At 42.5% G+C, this 18,555-nt stretch overlaps 1 protein-coding gene across 1 annotated transcript in view; it reads left to right on the top strand.

Annotated features, from left to right (window-relative positions):
• The first annotated feature begins 2,838 nt into the window (after positions 1 to 2,838).
• Positions 2,839 to 18,555, top strand: part of MAP3K21 (mitogen-activated protein kinase kinase kinase 21) — a 58,165-nt gene continuing 42,448 nt past the window's right edge. The window contains exon 1 of the mRNA XM_008978191.5: positions 2,839 to 3,647. Coding sequence (XP_008976439.2) covers positions 2,843 to 3,647 — 805 coding nt within the window. The 5' untranslated portion in view covers positions 2,839 to 2,842. The remainder of the gene's footprint in view (positions 3,648 to 18,555) is intronic.

Raw genomic sequence — 18,555 nt, 5'->3', positions numbered from 1 at the left:
ACCATTCTAGATGCCATTAAAAACACTCATAATTCATGGGAGGAGATCAAAATATCAACATTAACAGGAGTTTGGAAGAAGTTGATTCTAACCCTCGTGAATGACTGAGAAGTTCATGACTTCAGTGGAGAAAGGAACTGCAGATGTGGTGAAAATAGCAAGAGAACTGGAATTAGACGTGGAGACTGAGGCCAGGCACGATGGCTCACACCTGTAATCCCAGCACTTTGGGAGGCCGAGGGGGGCGGATCACGAGGTCAGGAGATCGAGACCATCCTGGCTAACACAGTGAAACCCTGTCTCTACTAAAAATACAAAAACAAAAAAAAACAAAAAAAATTAGCTGGGCGTGGTGGTGGGCACCTGTAGTCCCAGCTACTCGGGAGGCTGAGGCAGGAGAATGCCGTGAACCCGGGAGACGGAGCTTGCAGTGAGCCGAGAAGTGGAGACTGAGAATGTGACTGAATTGCTACAATCTCATGATCAAACTTGAACAGATGAGGAGTGGAGTTGCTTCTTATGGAGAGGCAAAAAAAGTAGTTTCTTGGGATGGAATCTACTCCCAGAGGAGATGCTATGAACATTTTGAAACGACAAAAAGAATTTTGAATATCACAAACTCGGTTGGTAAAATAGCAGCAGGGTTTGAGAAGGATCACTCCAATTTTGAAAGTAGTTCTATTGTTGTTAAAATGGTATCAAACAGCTTCCCATGCTACAGAGAAGTCTTTCGTGAAAGGTAAAGTCAATCCATGTGACAAACTTCATAGTTGCCTTAAGAATTTGCCATAGCCACTCCAACTTTTAGCAACCACTGCCTTGATCAGTCAGCAGCTATCAACATAGAGGCAAGACCTCTGCCAGCTGAAAGATTATGACTTGCTGAAGGTTCAGATGATCATTAGCACATTTTACCTATAAAGTACTTAAAATTAAGGTATAAACATTCTTTAGACACAATGCTATTGCACACTTTATACACTACAGTATACTGGAAACATAACTTGTATATATATGCACTGGGAAATCAAAAAATTCATGTCACTTGCTTTATTGCAGTGATCTGGAACCATGCTTGCAGTATCTCCAAAGTATGCCCATACTTTAAATAGTTAGATTACTTATAATACCTAATATAATGTAAATGCTCTATAAATAGTTGTTATGCTGTATTTTATTTGTATTATTTGTATTGTTATTTTTTGGGTTTTTAAAAAACATTTTTGACCAGCTGTTGGTTGATTCTGTGGATGCAGAAGACCCACTGTAAAACTATTAACTCATTTAGTCTTCCTAAAAACCCTATAAAGTAGGTACTATTTATTATATTCCCATTTTATAGATGAGAAAACTGAGTCAGAGAGAAATAAAGAAACTTGCTCAAGGTCACACAGCCAATAAATAGTTTGATCTGAGAGACAAAGAAAACTGAAAAGGCAATACATTTCTCTTTATGTAACTCAGAATGTTACTGTATGTCCTATCCTCATAATATCTAAAATTGTCCCTCCTGTTATTGGAAGTACAGGATCCACACGTTAGCAAATTCTGGCCTACTACAGGATAATCTAATATTTTAGAATTTTAATAATTAAACTCTTCTATCTTTTTAGCCTCATCACCTGCCACAGTAACCTGCCAACGTCTGGCACCCAGCCATTGCCAATGCTTCCTAAACCCAAACCTGTGGATTTCCAGGGAGACTGGGGCATTTTCCATCTGAGTAGACAGTAAAAATAAGCAAAGGATTTACCATCATGGAGCTTCTGGGACTATACTGACCACGGGTCACTCTGCGCTGCGATCTGTAACCTAGTCAGTTCTGAGATGCACGGTGGCTCAAACGCACTTAGCATGGTCACTTGCCACACGCACTGGCCCAGGTCTGGCACCGCGCTACAATTTCTTCTGTAGCCCGTTCTGAGATTCTGTCAGTCTCCCTGAACTGCAACTCTCCCTCTCCCCGCCACACCCTAAAGCCCCACATCTTCTCAACCCTCTCCCACCGCTTCTTGGAGAAGCGTCCCCTCCCTCAGTCTTACCTTTGGCTTAATTTAAACTCTCCCGAAAATTTATAGCGGATGACGGCCGATCCCGCCTCCCAGACCATGTGGGCGCGGCTCACCATTGCTCCGGAGCACCTGCGGCGGGGGCGGGGTGGGACCAGCCAGGCGGGCCCAGGGGGCGGGCCCGGCCCAAGGTGGTGGGGGACGGGCCCGGGCGCCAGGGGCGGGACGAGGCTCTGGGGACTGGCACAGAAAAGGGAAGTGAACCTGGCGAGGGCGGGGCGGGATGGTGCAGTTGGTGGGGAAGGGTGGGGCGAACCTAGGAAGGCGGGCCCATAGGGCGGGCGCAGACTGGGCGCCCGGGACGGGTCAAGGAGGGCGGAATGAACCTGGAGAGGGCGGGGCGGCTGGGGGAGGGGCGGGAAGGCCCTGGGGACTGGCCTAGGGGGCGGGCCTGGGGGGGTGGGGGGCGGTGCGGAATGGAGCCGGAGGGGGCGGGGCGGCCCTGGCGCGGCTAGGGTAGGGTGGGGCGTCCCAGGCTCTGGCTAAGGAGCGCGCGGCGGGCGGGCCGGCCGCAGGGCCTGGGCACGACCATGGTGGGACGTCGCCCGCGGCTGCGGGGACCGCTGCGGCAGCAGAGGCGGCTGGCCAGGAACGCGGGCCGAGGCTGGGCCCTTTGGGCAGCTAGCCCGTGATCTCTGCCGTCACCGATCGCGATTCCTCCCCGCTCGCCTTCCCCCGGCGCCGACGGCCACACCGCCGGACGATGCGCGCCCGCGGCCGCCCGGGAGGCTGAGCCCAGCTTCCCGCTCCGCCTTCCCCGCGCAGCTGCCCCCATGGCTTTGCCGGGCGCCGCGGGCGCGGCCGACACCCCGGTGTCCTCGGCCGGGGGAGCCCCCGGCGGCTCAGCGTCCTCGTCGTCCACCTCCTCGGGCGGCTCGGCCTCGGCGGGCGCGGGGCTGTGGGCCGCGCTCTATGACTACGAGGCTCGCGGCGAGGACGAGCTGAGCCTGCGGCGCGGCCAGCTGGTGGAGGTGCTGTCGCAGGACGCCGCCGTGTCGGGCGACGAGGGCTGGTGGGCAGGCCAGGTGCAGCGGCGCCTCGGCATCTTCCCCGCCAACTACGTGGCTCCCTGCCGCCCGGCCGCCAGCCCCGCGCCGCCGCCCCCGCGGCCCAGCTCTCCGGTACACGTCGCCTTCGAGCGGCTGGAGCTGAAGGAGCTCATCGGCGCGGGGGGCTTCGGGCAGGTGTACCGCGCCACCTGGCAGGGCCAGGAGGTGGCCGTGAAGGCGGCGCGCCAGGACCCGGAGCAGGACGCGGCGGCGGCGGCCGAGAGCGTGCGGCGCGAGGCTCGGCTCTTCGCCATGCTGCGGCACCCCAACATCATCGAGCTGCGCGGCGTGTGCCTGCAGCAGCCGCACCTCTGCCTGGTGCTGGAGTTCGCCCGCGGCGGAGCGCTCAACCGAGCGCTGGCCGCTGCCAACGCCGCCCCGGACCCGCGCGCGCCCGGCCCCCGCCGCGCGCGCCGCATCCCTCCGCACGTGCTGGTCAACTGGGCCGTGCAGATAGCGCGGGGCATGCTCTACCTGCATGAGGAGGCCTTCGTGCCCATCCTGCACCGGGACCTCAAGTCCAGCAACAGTAAGTGGGGCCAGAGGGAGGTGGGGGAAGACTACCTCCGTGCCAGCCCAGGCGGGCTCCACAGGACATAGTACCAGATGGAAAGAGGTGGGAGTCAGCCTTAGGGCGCCAGCAGCAACTCATGCCCAGGCCTTCAGGGCTCGGAAGTCCAGCTAGTCCTTGGTTACTTGCTTTGGGGCTGGTGACACGCTTAACCTTGACTTGCCTTTGGGTGCTTTTTAAAAAAGTTCAGACCAGACTTGCTTGTAGAGGAAACATTTGTAAAATACCTGGATCTCCTAGAAACCTCAGGGGGCAGTCTGGCCTTTCAATACCAGAGGTGATTCATCTGGGTAGGACTTTGCAAACCGAGGCCTTCTGCAGATTATATGGAACCCATGACCGTCTTCACCCGGTGGCCTTCATCAAAGTCCCCGAATGCACTCGGGGACGTCAACTTTACAAGTGCTGTATTGAGGTTGCTGTTTGCCTATTCAAAATACGACTTTATGTCTCTTACCTTTTCCAAAGACTGTTTTCATTCAAATGTCTCTCTATGGGCCAGGCGCGGTGGCTCATACCTGTAATCCCAGCCCTTTGGGAGGCCGAGGCGGGCGGATCACCTGAGGTTAGGAGTTTGAGACCAGCCTGGCCAACATAGCGAAACCCTGTCGCTACTAAAAATACAAAAATTAGCCCGGCGTAGTGGCAGGCGCCTGTAATCCCAGCTACTCGGGAGGCGGAGGCATGAGAATCACTTGAACCCGGGAGGCGGAAGTTGCAGTGAGCCAAGATCGCGCCACTGCACTCCAGCCTAGGAGATAGAGTGAGACTCTGTCTCAAAAAAAAAAAAAAAAAAAAAAAGTGTCTCTACGTGAAATATGATTTTATTATTGGTTCAATGGCTTCTTTTCTCCAGACAAGAGGCACTGGTGTGCACCGTAATGCACTTTTGGGTTAATAACAAGTGCATTGTCCTTGCACAGATACTTGAAACCTTGAAGACCTGGCCAGTGTCATTGACTTTGTTTATAAATCAGGGTGGATTTTCCAGATGTCAATAAAGAACTGACAAATGACTTAAATGCAAATCCTATGAAACTTTGCTGTATAAAAGAGCCTATAGAATTGCTGTTTGATGTTGCTTCTTTAATATTGAAGATCGCTTCATATTCTTAGAATGAGATGAAATCCCAGGGAAGGTTAAAGGATGCAGCCAGCCCTGGCATTGGCCTACAACAGCTGGAGGTCTTTCAATCCTGTGAAACCTGCTAGGACAGGAGCTAGCTCAAGTGAAAACATTGTCCCTAAAGAAGAGTGACAAGAAGAAATTTACTTGAAAATTACTAATGTAGCATTTTCACTGGGAATTGTAAATAATTGGAATGTTGTAGCTAAGCATAAGCATTAGGTTTTATTTCATGATCCTCCTTCCCCCCAAGTCTCTCTATAATTTAGATTGCATCTGCTTAGGTGATGAGAGCAAAGTCTAACAAAATATGTTGTTAGTGGTAGCGGTGTATTCTTAGTACTTTGACAGACCACATGAAGGACTATAGGATTGCTTGCTTTTGAACTGTGTTACAGTAAAAACAGAGTGCAATTTCCTAAAATATACTTTTCTTTCGATAATATATATATATTTTTTTCAATAAAAGAAACGTCTGACCAGGTGCTGCCATAGAATGGGTGACTTGTCCATGTGTTCCATAAGCCCTATTTCCAGTGGTGTCCTGAAAGCCTGCGTCTGTTAGGAGTTTTCTGCAGAACCAGGTATTTTAAGGACATCAACAGCACCATTCATTCTTTCCCCTGCCTCTTGGCAGTTGCAGTAACTCTGTGACAACACAGAACCCAACATTCTGCAAATGTATCCAAATCATCAACACAAGCAAACACTTGGGTTGTACTGGTCCTTAGGCTAAAAAGTTAAAGGGCCTATAGCTATTACTTTTACACTGCACTTAGTTTTGTTTGGTTGCAATACTTTTCAAAGTTCATACAACACAGGGTAGAGAATGTTTGCTAGTGTTTTTAAAGCATGTTTTAAAGGATGTTTATCCATTCCTATGGGTTAATCCATAGGATTTATGGATCAATCAACAATCCATAGCAATTATTGCAAATAGTAAATTTTTATAAAGTTTTATAAACTTTTATAAAATATAAATGTTTAAAGAACTCCTAATATTATTAAATGGTAAAAAGAAATAACACGACCCTGGAATAATAACTATGGCTGAACAGTTTTTACTGACACCAGAAAAACTTGTATAGTGGAGTATAGGCTACTGTGTATTCAGTAGATATTACATAATTTGATGGTGATTACATGCTGCTACTTAGTTTTTGAAAGACTTTTCAGTCTCAGAATAAATTGCCAAACTTCCCGGAGTATTTTAATTTCTCTAATTGTCAGGCAGGATTCCCTTTGCCTTAAATTGTTGCACTCTTATAAAAGACTTAATTAGCTAGTCACTAGCCTGGCCAAGTATTTGTTACAATATGACCATTATCATAGTTATTTAATTACTATAAAGTGAGAAGTTTGACTGGGGTCTAGAATGTGCAAACCATGGTGCCTCACACATGGTCTTTATCCTGAATGTCTGATTTTATTTGTTCAATGAATAAATGCAGATTTGAAATTCTCTGCTGATATATGAAGCTATGACTTCTTGTTTAGACTTTTGAGTATAACAGATACTCTATTGCAGTATGTTTTGTTTGATTTTATTGGATATTTGCTAATGGTGGTAGTGAGTTAGTGATAACGTAAACAAGGTTTTAAAAATCAATATTGAATTTTATTTTCACTCCGAAGTGTACTCATGTACCAAAGAGCTAATAGAAGACTACTTGGAGCCAATTCAGTGGAAATTACTGTTTTAAACAAATATTTAAATTTGTCTAGAGAATATGTTACTCTTGACAGATTTTCTTTTATCTTTTCTGGTAGATCTTCTCAAGTTTTATCATATCTTGTGAGGGAATGTCTGTGTCTAGATAATAGCTGATATGTTGTGAATGATATAAACAACTTTGTCCCTTTTCTAACAGGTAGCAACAGGTTCAAAGTTGTGCCAAGTTAGCAAGCTTTAAGCAACATTTATGTTTTAAATAAATACTAGGCCCTGTAACTCCCTCCTGGATGGAAAATAAGTAGAAAATACTTTATATAAGTCTACCTATAGGCACCCCCCAGAGAACAATACAAGGCAACTTTGAGTTACTGTGAAAATCGCCAGTGTTATACGCATTTACAGAAGAGAGAAACATTGTGGAGAGCTGGAACTCATTCAACACTGTTGGAATGCCCACCCTGTGCCAGTCACTTCTGGGCCTCAGGGACACTGGCAAGCCAGACATCAATGACAACAAATCTGCCATCATAGAGCTTAGTCTAACAGGGAAGATAGATGGCAGTCACGTAATAACAAATAGATTAGAAAGTGCCATCAAGAAAATTAAGCATGGTAAGTGGTGGAGAGTGGTAGAGTGGAGGATGGGGGTGCTGTTTCACACAGGGGCTCTGCAGGGAAGGCACTCCGAGGAAGGACCACGAATTCGTCAAGCAAAGACCCAGGCAAAGGAAAGAGGAAGCAAAAATGAGCCTTCCATATTGGAGGCCTAAGGAGAAGGCTGGTGAGGAGAGGCATGTGTGGGGCAGGCCTGGCAGGCCTCCCTCTGCTGTGCACATGGAGGTTTCACTTGGAGTGATGGCACTGGCTTCTGTGAAGAAAGGACTGCAGTGGGCTCAAGTGATGGCTTTCAAGGTTGTCTATATGAGAGGTGGCACCGACTCTGCCCAGAGTGGTAGCAATGGAAGTATTCTGCAGGGAGGTTACCAGGGGGCAGTGAAGATAAAATACTGCAATATAAGAATTCCTAAGGATGGTTTGAAATATTAGAATTTTGTTTAAGAGTTTTATTTATCAAATTGCAGAAGTGCAAGATTGAAATAAGATTATGTGGCATCATATATGGTTTCCTTTTTCTTTTTGTGATATTGCTTATTGTGTTCTCTTTTTTTTTTCTTAAGAGGAAATAAACTTTCCATGGGGAACTGAGCCACAAATTATGGTAGCTACTTACTTTTATACTTTTTATGTCAGTGATTAAGCATTTATTATCTCAATTTTTTAAGTCTTTTAGGAATAATTATTATCTATCTACAGTATTATTTACAACTACATCTACAATAGTTGTATTTATTATGAAATGCCATTTGGAGCTCTTACTATGACAAACTGCAAAAGGAATATAAATTTTGTTTTAGCTTTTTTTCATTAGTACTGTGTAAATAAAAGAACTATCTGAGAAAATTATGGAAAATGTAATCTCCAAATAAGATGTTTAAATAGCTCATCAGAGTGATTTGGGGAAGCTACTAATTTCACTATTATCAGTTGTAAGACATAAGTTCCTTCTCTCTTCTGTTCTTATACTCAGGACACGTAGCTTCATGCTATAGCTGCTTCCTGTTCCAGGAGGCACAGAGAAGTCAGTCCAGATGTCCCAATGGTGACTGAGATCTATATCTGCTTTTGAAACAAAGTTAGTGAAAGGTTAGACTTTTAGAACAATAGCAATCACAAAAGAGTCACCACATCTTCCCCCATCATTTTCATGTTTGCGTATTAAAAAGTAAGCAGCTGGCCAGGTGTAGTGGCTCATACCTATCTATCATCCTGGCACTTTGGGAGGCCAAGGTGGGAGGATCGCTTGAGCCCAGGAGTTTGAGACCAGCTTGGGGAACATGGTGAGACCCTGGACTACAAATATTAAAATTAAAAAAAAAAAATAGGCAATGTCTTTTATTTTTTTGTAGTTGTGAGGGGTATAGCTAGTTAGTTCTGAATTATGCAAAGTATCTGTATTTGATCAGTTTTGTAATCATTATCAAGTATATCAAAGCAGGGTAAAGGAGACAGAGGAAAGTATTTATCTGCTCTGCCCATTTAAGAAGGTCATTTGTAAGCCCTGCTTTTTCACACTAGCATTTAAGTGCTAAACCTACCAGAATAGTGCAGCTAAGGGAAACAGCATTGGCTTTTTTGTGTGTGTTTTTGTTTTTTTGAGACGGAGTCTCGCTCTGTCCCCAGGCTGGAGTGCAGTGGCACGATCTTGGCTCACTGCAAGCTCCGTCTCCCGGGTTCACGCCATTCTCCTGCCTCAGCCTCCCGAGTAGCTGGGACTACAGGCGCCTGCCACCACGTCCAGCTAATTTTTTTTGGTATTTTTAGTAGAGATGGGGTTTCACCGTGTTAGCCAGGATGGTCTCGATCTCCTGACCTCGTGATCCGTCCGCCTCGGCCACCCAAAGTACTGGGATTACAGGCATGAGCCATCGTGCCTGGACTTTTTTTTTTTTTTTTAATACAAGGTCTTGCTGTGTAGCCCAGGCTGGTCTCAAACTCCTGGAGTCAAGCCATCATCTTTCCTCCTCAGCCTCCCAAAGTGCTGGGATTACATGTAAGAGCCACCACCTCTGGCTCTATCTAGCATTGCCTTTAAAGTCAGTCAGATCTGGATTTGAATATCAGTGTCCTCATTTACTAGCTGTGTGACCTTGAGCAAGTTATATAACTTCACTGAGATTAATTGTCTTGATTTCTGATACTGTATTCATTTCTTGGGAGATTTGTCAGAAGTCCTGTAGGGAAAATCTGTTTAATGTTTCTTAACCCATTAAAGCCAATTAGGTAAATACTGGCATAAAAACATATGGCTTTTTCAGGGAACGATGAGTAGTTAGGTGTAACTAGAATGAAAGGTGGAGAAAGGGGTTTTTTTGGGGGGAAGGAAACAGGCATTTCACATGTGGTCAGGCAGTGAGTGCCATGGATGCCATGCTAAGATGTGTGGACTATTTAAGAGGCAAGGGAGAGCCATTGATGGTTATTGAGGAGTAGTGTAGTATGATCTGCTGCAAGAAAACACATCTACAGAGAGAGAGAAACATAAGCTTGGGGTCATTGCTTTATGACTGTACTATCATAGATTGTCAGAATGGCAATAATAAAAACTAAAATAATTTACTTAGACATTGGTTTGACCACATTGTTTATCATTTACAATTCAAGCCTAGTTTTTAGCATCACAATTTGTTTACTGAATTAATTTAGACTATATTTTCTCTCTGATTTCTTTCTTTCTTTTTTTTTTTTTTTATTATACTTTAAGTTCTAGGGTACATGCGCACAATGTGCAGGTTTGTTACATTTCTAACTACTTCCAAAATTGGAAAATATTCTCTAGCTTTACCGTGTCAGGCTGATGATCTTAACTCCAAATGTTAATGACTGTCCCCAAACTCTCTGAGGCTCCCCAAACCCTCTGAGGCAATCCAGGGCTCCCGAAAAATAGAAGCACCCCAATGAAGGAATTTTAATGGGCAGAGGGTTTTGTGGGGGACCTGGGAGAGCTGTGATGGCTTTATTTTGGAGCCTGAAACTTAAATTTGTACAGTTGACCCCTTGGCAGTGTGAATTTAGTTTTTAAAATTCATCTTCTCCAAATATTGCTTCACATTGAGTGCTTTTACCTAAATAATAGTATTAATAATTGCAAAACCACAATTACTTGTACACCAACCTAATAGTAACAAGATGAGTTTTTAACATTTATTTAGGGCATATTAGATGCCGAGCACTACTCACAATTTATCCTCATTTATTTGTCACTACAACCTTTTGAGGTGGCACTCTAATTATCCCCAATTTACAGGTAAAAAAAAACTGAACTCAATGATTAATTGACTTGATCAAAGTCATTCAACCCATCAGAGGGGAGTGCTAAGAATTAAATCTGGGACCTCTGATCCTGGAACTTGTGTTTTATTGTCTCCGTATATTGCCTGGATTAACAGTTCTCAAATATTTGCTTTCAGGACTCCCAAAGAGCTTTGGTTTATAGCAATTAATATTTATCATATTAGAAATTTAAAATGATACATTTTAAAAATGTTTAATAATATGAATATAACAATAGACCCCATTACATCTTAATGTAGCATTTGTAATGGGAAAACCCCCATATTTTCCCAAACAAATTTAATGAGGATGGTGGCATTTCTTTGCACTTGTAGAGTTCACTTTAATGCCAGACTTTGGGAGAAGACAGATGGATGTTCATATCTGCTTCTGCATTCACACTGTCACCATCTTAGGGAACCCCAGGGATCCCTAGACTATACTTTGAGAACCTCTAGGCTAAATGATTAGTTCTGTTGATCCAGAATGACACTCTTTAGCAGTAGTTCCCACACCTATTGTGGCATCAGAATCTCTCTGAGAACTTTTTAAAAATAACATGTTCTGCCTCATTTTTGGATATTCTGCTTCAGTGAACCTTAGGAATAAGCAATGCATTTTTTCCCTAATATTTTATTTGGAAAATCTTGGAATATATAGAACTGAAATAGTTTTAAGTGAAAATTAAAACTTTACTTAAGGCTGGGTATGGTGGCTCACACCTGTAATTCCAGTACTTTGGGAGGCTGAGGTGGGTGGATCACTTGAGGTCAGGAGTTCGAGATCAGCCTGGCCAACATGGTGAAACCCTGTCTCTACTAAAAATACAGAAATTAGCCGGACGTGGTGGTGGGTGCCTGTAATCTCAGCTACTTGGGAGGCTGAGGCAGGAGAATTGCTTGAATCAAGGAGGTGGAGGTTGTAGTGAGCTGAAATTGTGCCACTGCACTCCAGCCTGGGTAACAGAGCCAGATGCCGTCAAATAAATAAATAAATAAAATAAAATAAAATAAAAAAATCTCTTAAAATTATTCACTTACAAAAATTATTTCACTTATAATCCCATTGCCTAGATTCTACCATTAACATTTCACTAATTTGCTTTAACATAGATTTAACCCATATGCATTCATTAGTCTATCTTACTTTATGAGGAAACAATAATTTTTCTTTGAAGATTCCAGATGATTCAGCAAATACAGATAGACAGCAAAGTTTGAAAGCTACAGTTCTGAGGACCAGATTTATGGATTCCTTCTTATATGTTATCTGGGTTGATATAGAAATTCTTCCATGGCTACAGACTATATCCAAATCAAGTATCTGTCTGCTGATAAATGTATGGTAAGTCATAGCAGGAGCCAGGTGACAGTATGCCTGATGTATTCTGGCGTATGACTCTGGGAAAAGGAACATCTCAGAGCGTTTGTTTCTTTCACATTGGAGGACAAATGGTGTTATTTGTGGTAGTAGGTTTGAGCTCTGTCTGACTCCACTAGCTTTTTGAATAGGGTGACGTGAGGATTAAGTGAGATAGTGTATGTCTGGGGTCGGCAAATTTCTCCTGTATAGGGCCGGATAGTAAATCTTTTTGGTTTTGCAGCCCATATGGTCTCTGTTTGCAACTATGTAATTCTGCTGTTGTAGCCAAAAAATCCTTGACAATATGTAAACAAATGAATGTGGCAGTGTTCCAATAAAACTTTATTTACAAAAGTGGTATTGTGCTGGATTTAGCCTGTGGGCTCTAGTTTGCCAATTCCTCATATATGTCAAAGAATTTAGTAAACTGTAAGACAAAATTTAAATGCAAGCTGTTGACTATATTCATTTTAATATTTTACTTAGAAACACTTCAAAGTGTTTTACGTTTAAAATATTTGTGCTTTAAATATTTCCTAATGTTGTGTGTGTGTGAACTCATTGATACCTAAACATTTTCTACAACTCTTTACAGCCTAATAACGTTACTATTTTTATTCTTTCTGCAAAAGCAGGTGTCACTTAATCAGGTATTTGTTCATCTTGGTTGGAGGTGAGGGTCTTTTTAATTTGGCTAACTTGGGTGATTCCAGGCAGCCTGCAGTATGAGGAAACAGTTCTGAGCCTTGTTCCCTGCAGGTGTGCTGAGATCTGTACACTTTGGCAGGCCTGCTGGTGACTTGGGTTGATAAGTTGGGTCAAGGTGGAGGCATAAAGTATTAAATTGCTCTTGTAACTGTTTCACTACCACAGTTCATTACTAGTTTGTGCATTTTTTAAGCTATTGGAAAAAGAGCAAATCACATTCCATTTTGGGAAGTATCTTGATGGCATATAGGATGTTTGAATTGTTACTTCTGAAGATTTGGCTTCACGTGATTTTAAGTGGTTTATTTTGTTTCAGATTTTCTGCAAATAATGCATCTGGTTGTATTAAATATGTTATGTTCTTACTAATACATTAATGTAGAATATTATGAAAGATTTCTGCCTCAGTATGCTTTATTATGTACCTTGACTATTAAAATACTAACATGATAGAAATTTAGAGCTAGACTTTACATACAATAAAATGTAAGTGATTTTCTCATTAAAACTGAGTATACTACATGTCCATGTAAAGGCTTGTCCCATGAAAGATGGATTTTATTTCAGTATATGAGCAATGTGAAGTTCTGTTTTAGCTTATCACATCTGTTTTCTCTTTACAGAAGCCTGTCTTCTTGTATTTGGTATGCTAGCTCTTTCATTTATACAACAGTTACTTGTTGATCATATATTATATGCGGAACTCTCCTAGGCGCTTGGTATTGTGTAGTGAACAAAGCAGACACAAATTCCTCCCTTAAGGATCTTGTATTCTAGTGAGTGAGACAGACATTAAGCAAAATAAATAATGTGTAGTATCTTGGAGAGTGGTAAGTGCTTAGTATAAAAACTAAAGTTGCAAAGGAGGATGGAAATGTTGAGGTGAGCAGTCAAAGATTGTGTGTCTAAGCAAAGTCTTGCAGAAAAGATGGATTTTCAGCAGTATCTAAGTAAGTGAGGAAATGGGTCATCTGGGAAAGAACATGCTTGTTACAGAGAACAGAAATTGCAAGATTTCTAAAACAAGAGGCCAGTGTGCTGGGAGAAAAGTGAAGGTGGGCAGAACAGCAGGACATGAGGGAGAAGCAGGGATCCCTCAGACTATGCAGTCTTGGGGGCCCTACAGGGTCTTTGACTTTTACTACGACACAAGAGAGTTTTGAACAGAGGAGAGCTGTGGTCTGATTTACATATTAACAGGACTATACTGGCAGCAGTTTTGAAATTTGATGAAGGGGAACCAGGTTGGAAATATGAATGTGAGAGTCATCAGCATGAAAAGGTATGTAAAGCCCTGAGATTGGCTGAGATTATCTAGGGAGTGAGTGTAAATAAGAAAAAACTAGACAGAGGTCCACGGACTGAGTCCTCGTAGCCTCCAGTCTTTAGAGGTCAGGGAGACAGGGAGGACCCAAGAATAGCTAGAAGTAAAGGGTAAAATCAGGAGTGTGGAGACCAGTGAAGAAAGTATTTCAGGGAAGAATGATCAACCGTATCAAATGCCACTGATAGATGAATATTCAAATAACTGTTTTGCTACAGTTATTTTTAAAACAATCATTTCTTCTTCTTCTTCTTCCTGTTCTTCTTCCTGTTCTTCTTCCTCTTCTTCTTCTTCTTCCTCTTCTTCTCCCTCTTCTCCCTCTTCTCCTCGTTCTCCTTCTTCTTCTTCTTCTCCTTCTTCTCCTCCTTCTCCTCCTCCTCCTCCTCCTCCTCCTTCTCCTCCTCCTTCTCCTTCTTCTTCTTCTTTTTTCTTTTTTGAGGCAGGGTCTTTCTCTGTTGTCCAGGCTGGAGTGCAGCAGTGCTACCACAGCCCAGGACAGCCTTAACCTCCTGGGCTCAAGTCATAATCCTACCTCAGCCTCCCAAATAGCTGGGGCTATATAGGCGAGTACCATGACGCCCAGCCACTTTTTAAGTTCTTTTGTAGGGGTTGGTTCTCACTGTATTGCCCAGATTGGTCTTGAACTCCTGGGCTCAAGTGATCCTCCCGCTTTAGCCTCCCAAAGTGCTGGGATTACAGGCTTGAGGCACCACATCTGGCCAAGAGTCTTCATTTCTTAATGTCCAGATCCTAATACATTTTTAGGAGGGTAGAGGTGAATCGATTTTCTGTAATTAGCAGCTGACTTAACATGAAAGAAAAAGCTTATAATAATTCATCTTCTTCATATTCATTCTTCCCTAAGAGTATTCATTATTAATTTCCTCATTCATTCAGCAAACACTTGAGCCTGTTAAAATGCCAGTTGCTGTGCAGTATTTAAAAAAAAGATTAATTAGGCACAAGTTCTATCCTCAAGCTGCTTACAATTTAATAAGATGTAATTGTAATAAGGAAGATAAGGCAGGATTTAAGTGTAACGGGCAAGGTACAGTCTAAGTGTATTAGAATGCAGAGAAGTAGCTGAGGTTAGGCAAAAGGCAATGGGGAGATGTTGCTTATAGACTCATCTAATATTGGAGCAGGAAGTGTCCAGATTCCAAAGGCCAGTGGACTTGTAAGTGGCTTCACAGTTAATGCCATGGCAGCCTGGACTAAGAGCTCAGTGCTGGTGCCCTGATTGAGTGGGAGGTCCAGTAGGAAGTGTGAGTTTTATAGAGGGTGGAAGAGGAAGGCATTCCATTCTGTAAGGAGGCACAGGGCAGTGGGGAGACAGAAAAAGGCAATGCTGTAGATTTTAGAAATGGCACATGGAATTGTTAGAATATAGGGTTCATTCAGGAGAGTACAAAAGAGAGCTGGAAGGATCATTTAGAATGAGATTGAGAAGGGACGGAGGCCAAAATGAAAGTGTGGGCTTTACTCCCTAGGCTGGATAGTGAGTGGGGTATGTGTCCGGGGTGGGAGTCAGGGGAAGGGGGAGGCAGATGGTGCTAGGGGTGAAGGGGAACTGGTGCCACTAGGAAATGGGTGGAAAGAAATATGAGAAACATTCTATGCTATGTGATAAATTGAGAAAGTTATCATTCATTCCATATAAATTGTGGACTGTCCTCAAAGTTGAAATTTATAGTTTCATGAAGTTTTTTGTTAATATATTCTTTCACATTATTGCTTTTCTCAACTTGTTTTCTTGCTTATGACTTTTTTTGGATAATACATTTCCAGTTAAAGATTAATCGAAACTCATTTGACTCATTAAATGGAATTTGGACACAGTGATCCCATCAATGTTGAGAACATGATGTACATAATAATTGCTTTTTAAAAAATATACATTATATACTATAATTCTGAAAATACCAATGTGAAACTTCAAAGGAGCTGAGAAAATTCTGTGCCTCATTGTTGAATAAGTAGGCTAAGTACAAGGTTGTAGAGGCCAATTGTTAAAGAATGGGGCTAACGAGGGTCAGAAATCTTTACTGAAGTCACAGGAAAGGGTGCTCAAACAGTTGTTGCTAGGATACTCACAAGAATTTACCATTTCTGTGGCCAAAAAGGTTAGTTTGCCTGGTTTGTACATTAAAATCAGTGGTGACCAGCTAGTGCACTGTGGTTCTTCCTGCGTGAATGACAGGAAGCGGAAGTTGGCTGCCAACCATGTGTCTTTAGGCTGAAACCTGGCAGTGTGCCCCATTATATTACCTGCTGTGAGATGGGCTATTTTTGGTTTCAGTCACTTTGTCCAAAAGATATGGAATTCCAGGAATTCTGCTGAACACCTCTGAGATGGAATCCAAAACAATGGGCCTTTCATGGTACCCTAAAGGGTTGACATTTGGAGTGTGATTTGAACTTGTTTTCTGTGAGCCCGCAGTGTGGAGGTGCCTGGCTCCTATGGAAACTCTGGACCTGGGGAATGGGGGCTGGTGTTCTGAAACTGTCAGAACCGAGTCTGCTAATATCATACGCTGCCATCCGTTTATTTGGGAATGAAGTTTGTTAGTGTTTGGTTTTTAGTTCTCACTTTTGACTCTGTTTTTATTATTTAGAGCAGCCTTTCTTTGACCTTTGCATCGCAAGGGCTGCCAGCCCTTACTTGGGGTCTGGGTGTGGATAAGGAGGCAAGGAAGTGTTTTGAGGCCTATTTTCATCAGTCATTTCTCATGTCTGCCTGTCTGGAGGTTTGTAAGAATGAGGAGATAATGTGTATAAAAGTGCTTTGAGAAACAAAGTTTTATAGAACTGCAAGCCATTTTGATCATTAATTTGGGGTCTTTTGGTGATAGGAACAATTATTGTTTAAAGGTGAAATTAATGGTATTTCTAGAAGGAAAACATAATGCAGCTGATGAAAAAAAAAGCTAATTAATTCCCCTGTATTTTGTTGTTGTTGTTGTTTCAGCTTTCTGTGGTTTCAGTATGTAGGGTTTAAAGGATTGGGGATCTAAATCTCTTTTTCTGTAGGTATTTATTTTTCTTTATATTCATAGGGAATAAGGACTGAGAAATAAATATACCTTTAACTGATGTGGATGGAACATCCAAAAATTAATCTCACAGAATGAGATTTCTGGTTGCTTTGCCCTCTTCTTATAACCAATAGCTTCTGAGCAGCACAGAAAAGGGCTGGGGATGAACTCCAGCTCTGTGTTTCAGCCCTTTGATCTTGGATAACATTTCTAGGCTCTGAGCTGGAGATTATATTCCTGCCTCGTAGACTAGTGTCACAATCAAATGAAATATTAAATGTGTGGAAACAACTCTGCATAGCAGAGGGTTGGTAAATGGTGGGCAATATTCTTATTACTTGAATTGGTGATAAGTATCATTTACAAAAGATATTCCATTGAACATTGTGATGTACAAGGAACTATGTTAGGCGATGTGGAGGATTCACAGAATGCTATAAAATGCATTTCCTGCGATTAAAGTAGCTTGTACATAACTTTGTTAGAGAAGTCTTAGGTAAAAAGATAACTGACAAAATAATGTCATATGTGAGTAACAAATGATAGGGAAGATAAAATCGTTCACAATTTTGTGGAATGCTTAGGGGGTTTTTCTAAGGAAGCTGGTCCTTGAAAATTGGGACAGTATAGATGGATAGGAAGAATGAAAGGTTATTTCAAATGGAAGTGGGTCTCTGATTTCCCTCCTCCCTGCCTCTCTCACCCTCCTTTTCTCCATCCCTCCCTATGTAGTATAGCATTAAGAGTAAGAATGATAGCATGTTGGCCTTACTGTTTAGCCACTGTGTAACCATGGACATATAGCCATCCTAAATCGGATTCTTCGTATCTATAATGGAAATAAGAATAGAACAGATGGTTCTTGCTCTCTAAATTTCAGTTACAAGATGACACGGGGAAAAAAGTTGTAACCCAACAGTATTTATTCAGTATCAATTACTTACCTAATAAGCCCCTACTCAAATAACCCTCCACATTTAAACCTAGTGTTGGTTTCCTCCAATTGGGTTCCCTCCAATTGCATTAGCTCCTATGACTGCCTGATATTATAAATGTTTGACAATATAATACAATCAAAATGCACATCCATTGTGAAATCTCAAGCCTTGAAAAAGAGGCAGGATTTCCTGAAGTTCATGAAATTGATTTTGAAGGCTTGCTAAAAACACTTTCAAACCCATTAATAAAAGTGTGTGTGTGTGAAATTCTTATAGAGTAATTACCATGTCTCAGCCACTGTTCTGAGCACTTTACATGTATTCATTTACTCCTCCCTACAATCTTATGATGTAGGTACTATGGTAATTCACAAGACAAGCAAGGAAGCAGAAGCACATGGGATCCAAACCAGGCGGGTTGGCCCTAAACTGCATGCAGTTCCTCACCACTCTACACTGCCTCTATTTAGATCAGTTAATAATTGACCAATGGCAGGAAATCAAAAGGGAGGAGAATGGGCACCTGAGTAGAGAGAGATTTCCGAAGGATAAATAAAGATTTTGTGAAAAATTAGTAAAAGCTGTCAACTAAATGAGTACATAGTGGTTAGGACCATAGGCTCTGGAGTCAGACTGCTTGAGCTTCACTGCTCCTTAGCTCTGTGACCCTGGACAAATTACTGAACATCTCTGTTCCTCAGTGTCTTTATGTATGAAGTGGAGATAATAGTATCTACCTATAGCATTGTCGTATGGGTTATGTAATTAAAATACCTACAACCTCACCTGACAAGTAGAATATACTCA

This window comes from Pan paniscus, chromosome 1, assembly GCF_029289425.2.
Source record: "Pan paniscus chromosome 1, NHGRI_mPanPan1-v2.0_pri, whole genome shotgun sequence".
In the NCBI taxonomy this organism is placed as follows: domain Eukaryota; kingdom Metazoa; phylum Chordata; class Mammalia; order Primates; family Hominidae; genus Pan; species Pan paniscus.
The sequence above is the reverse complement of the archived record's forward strand: the minus strand, read 5'-3'. Positions and strand labels throughout refer to the sequence as shown.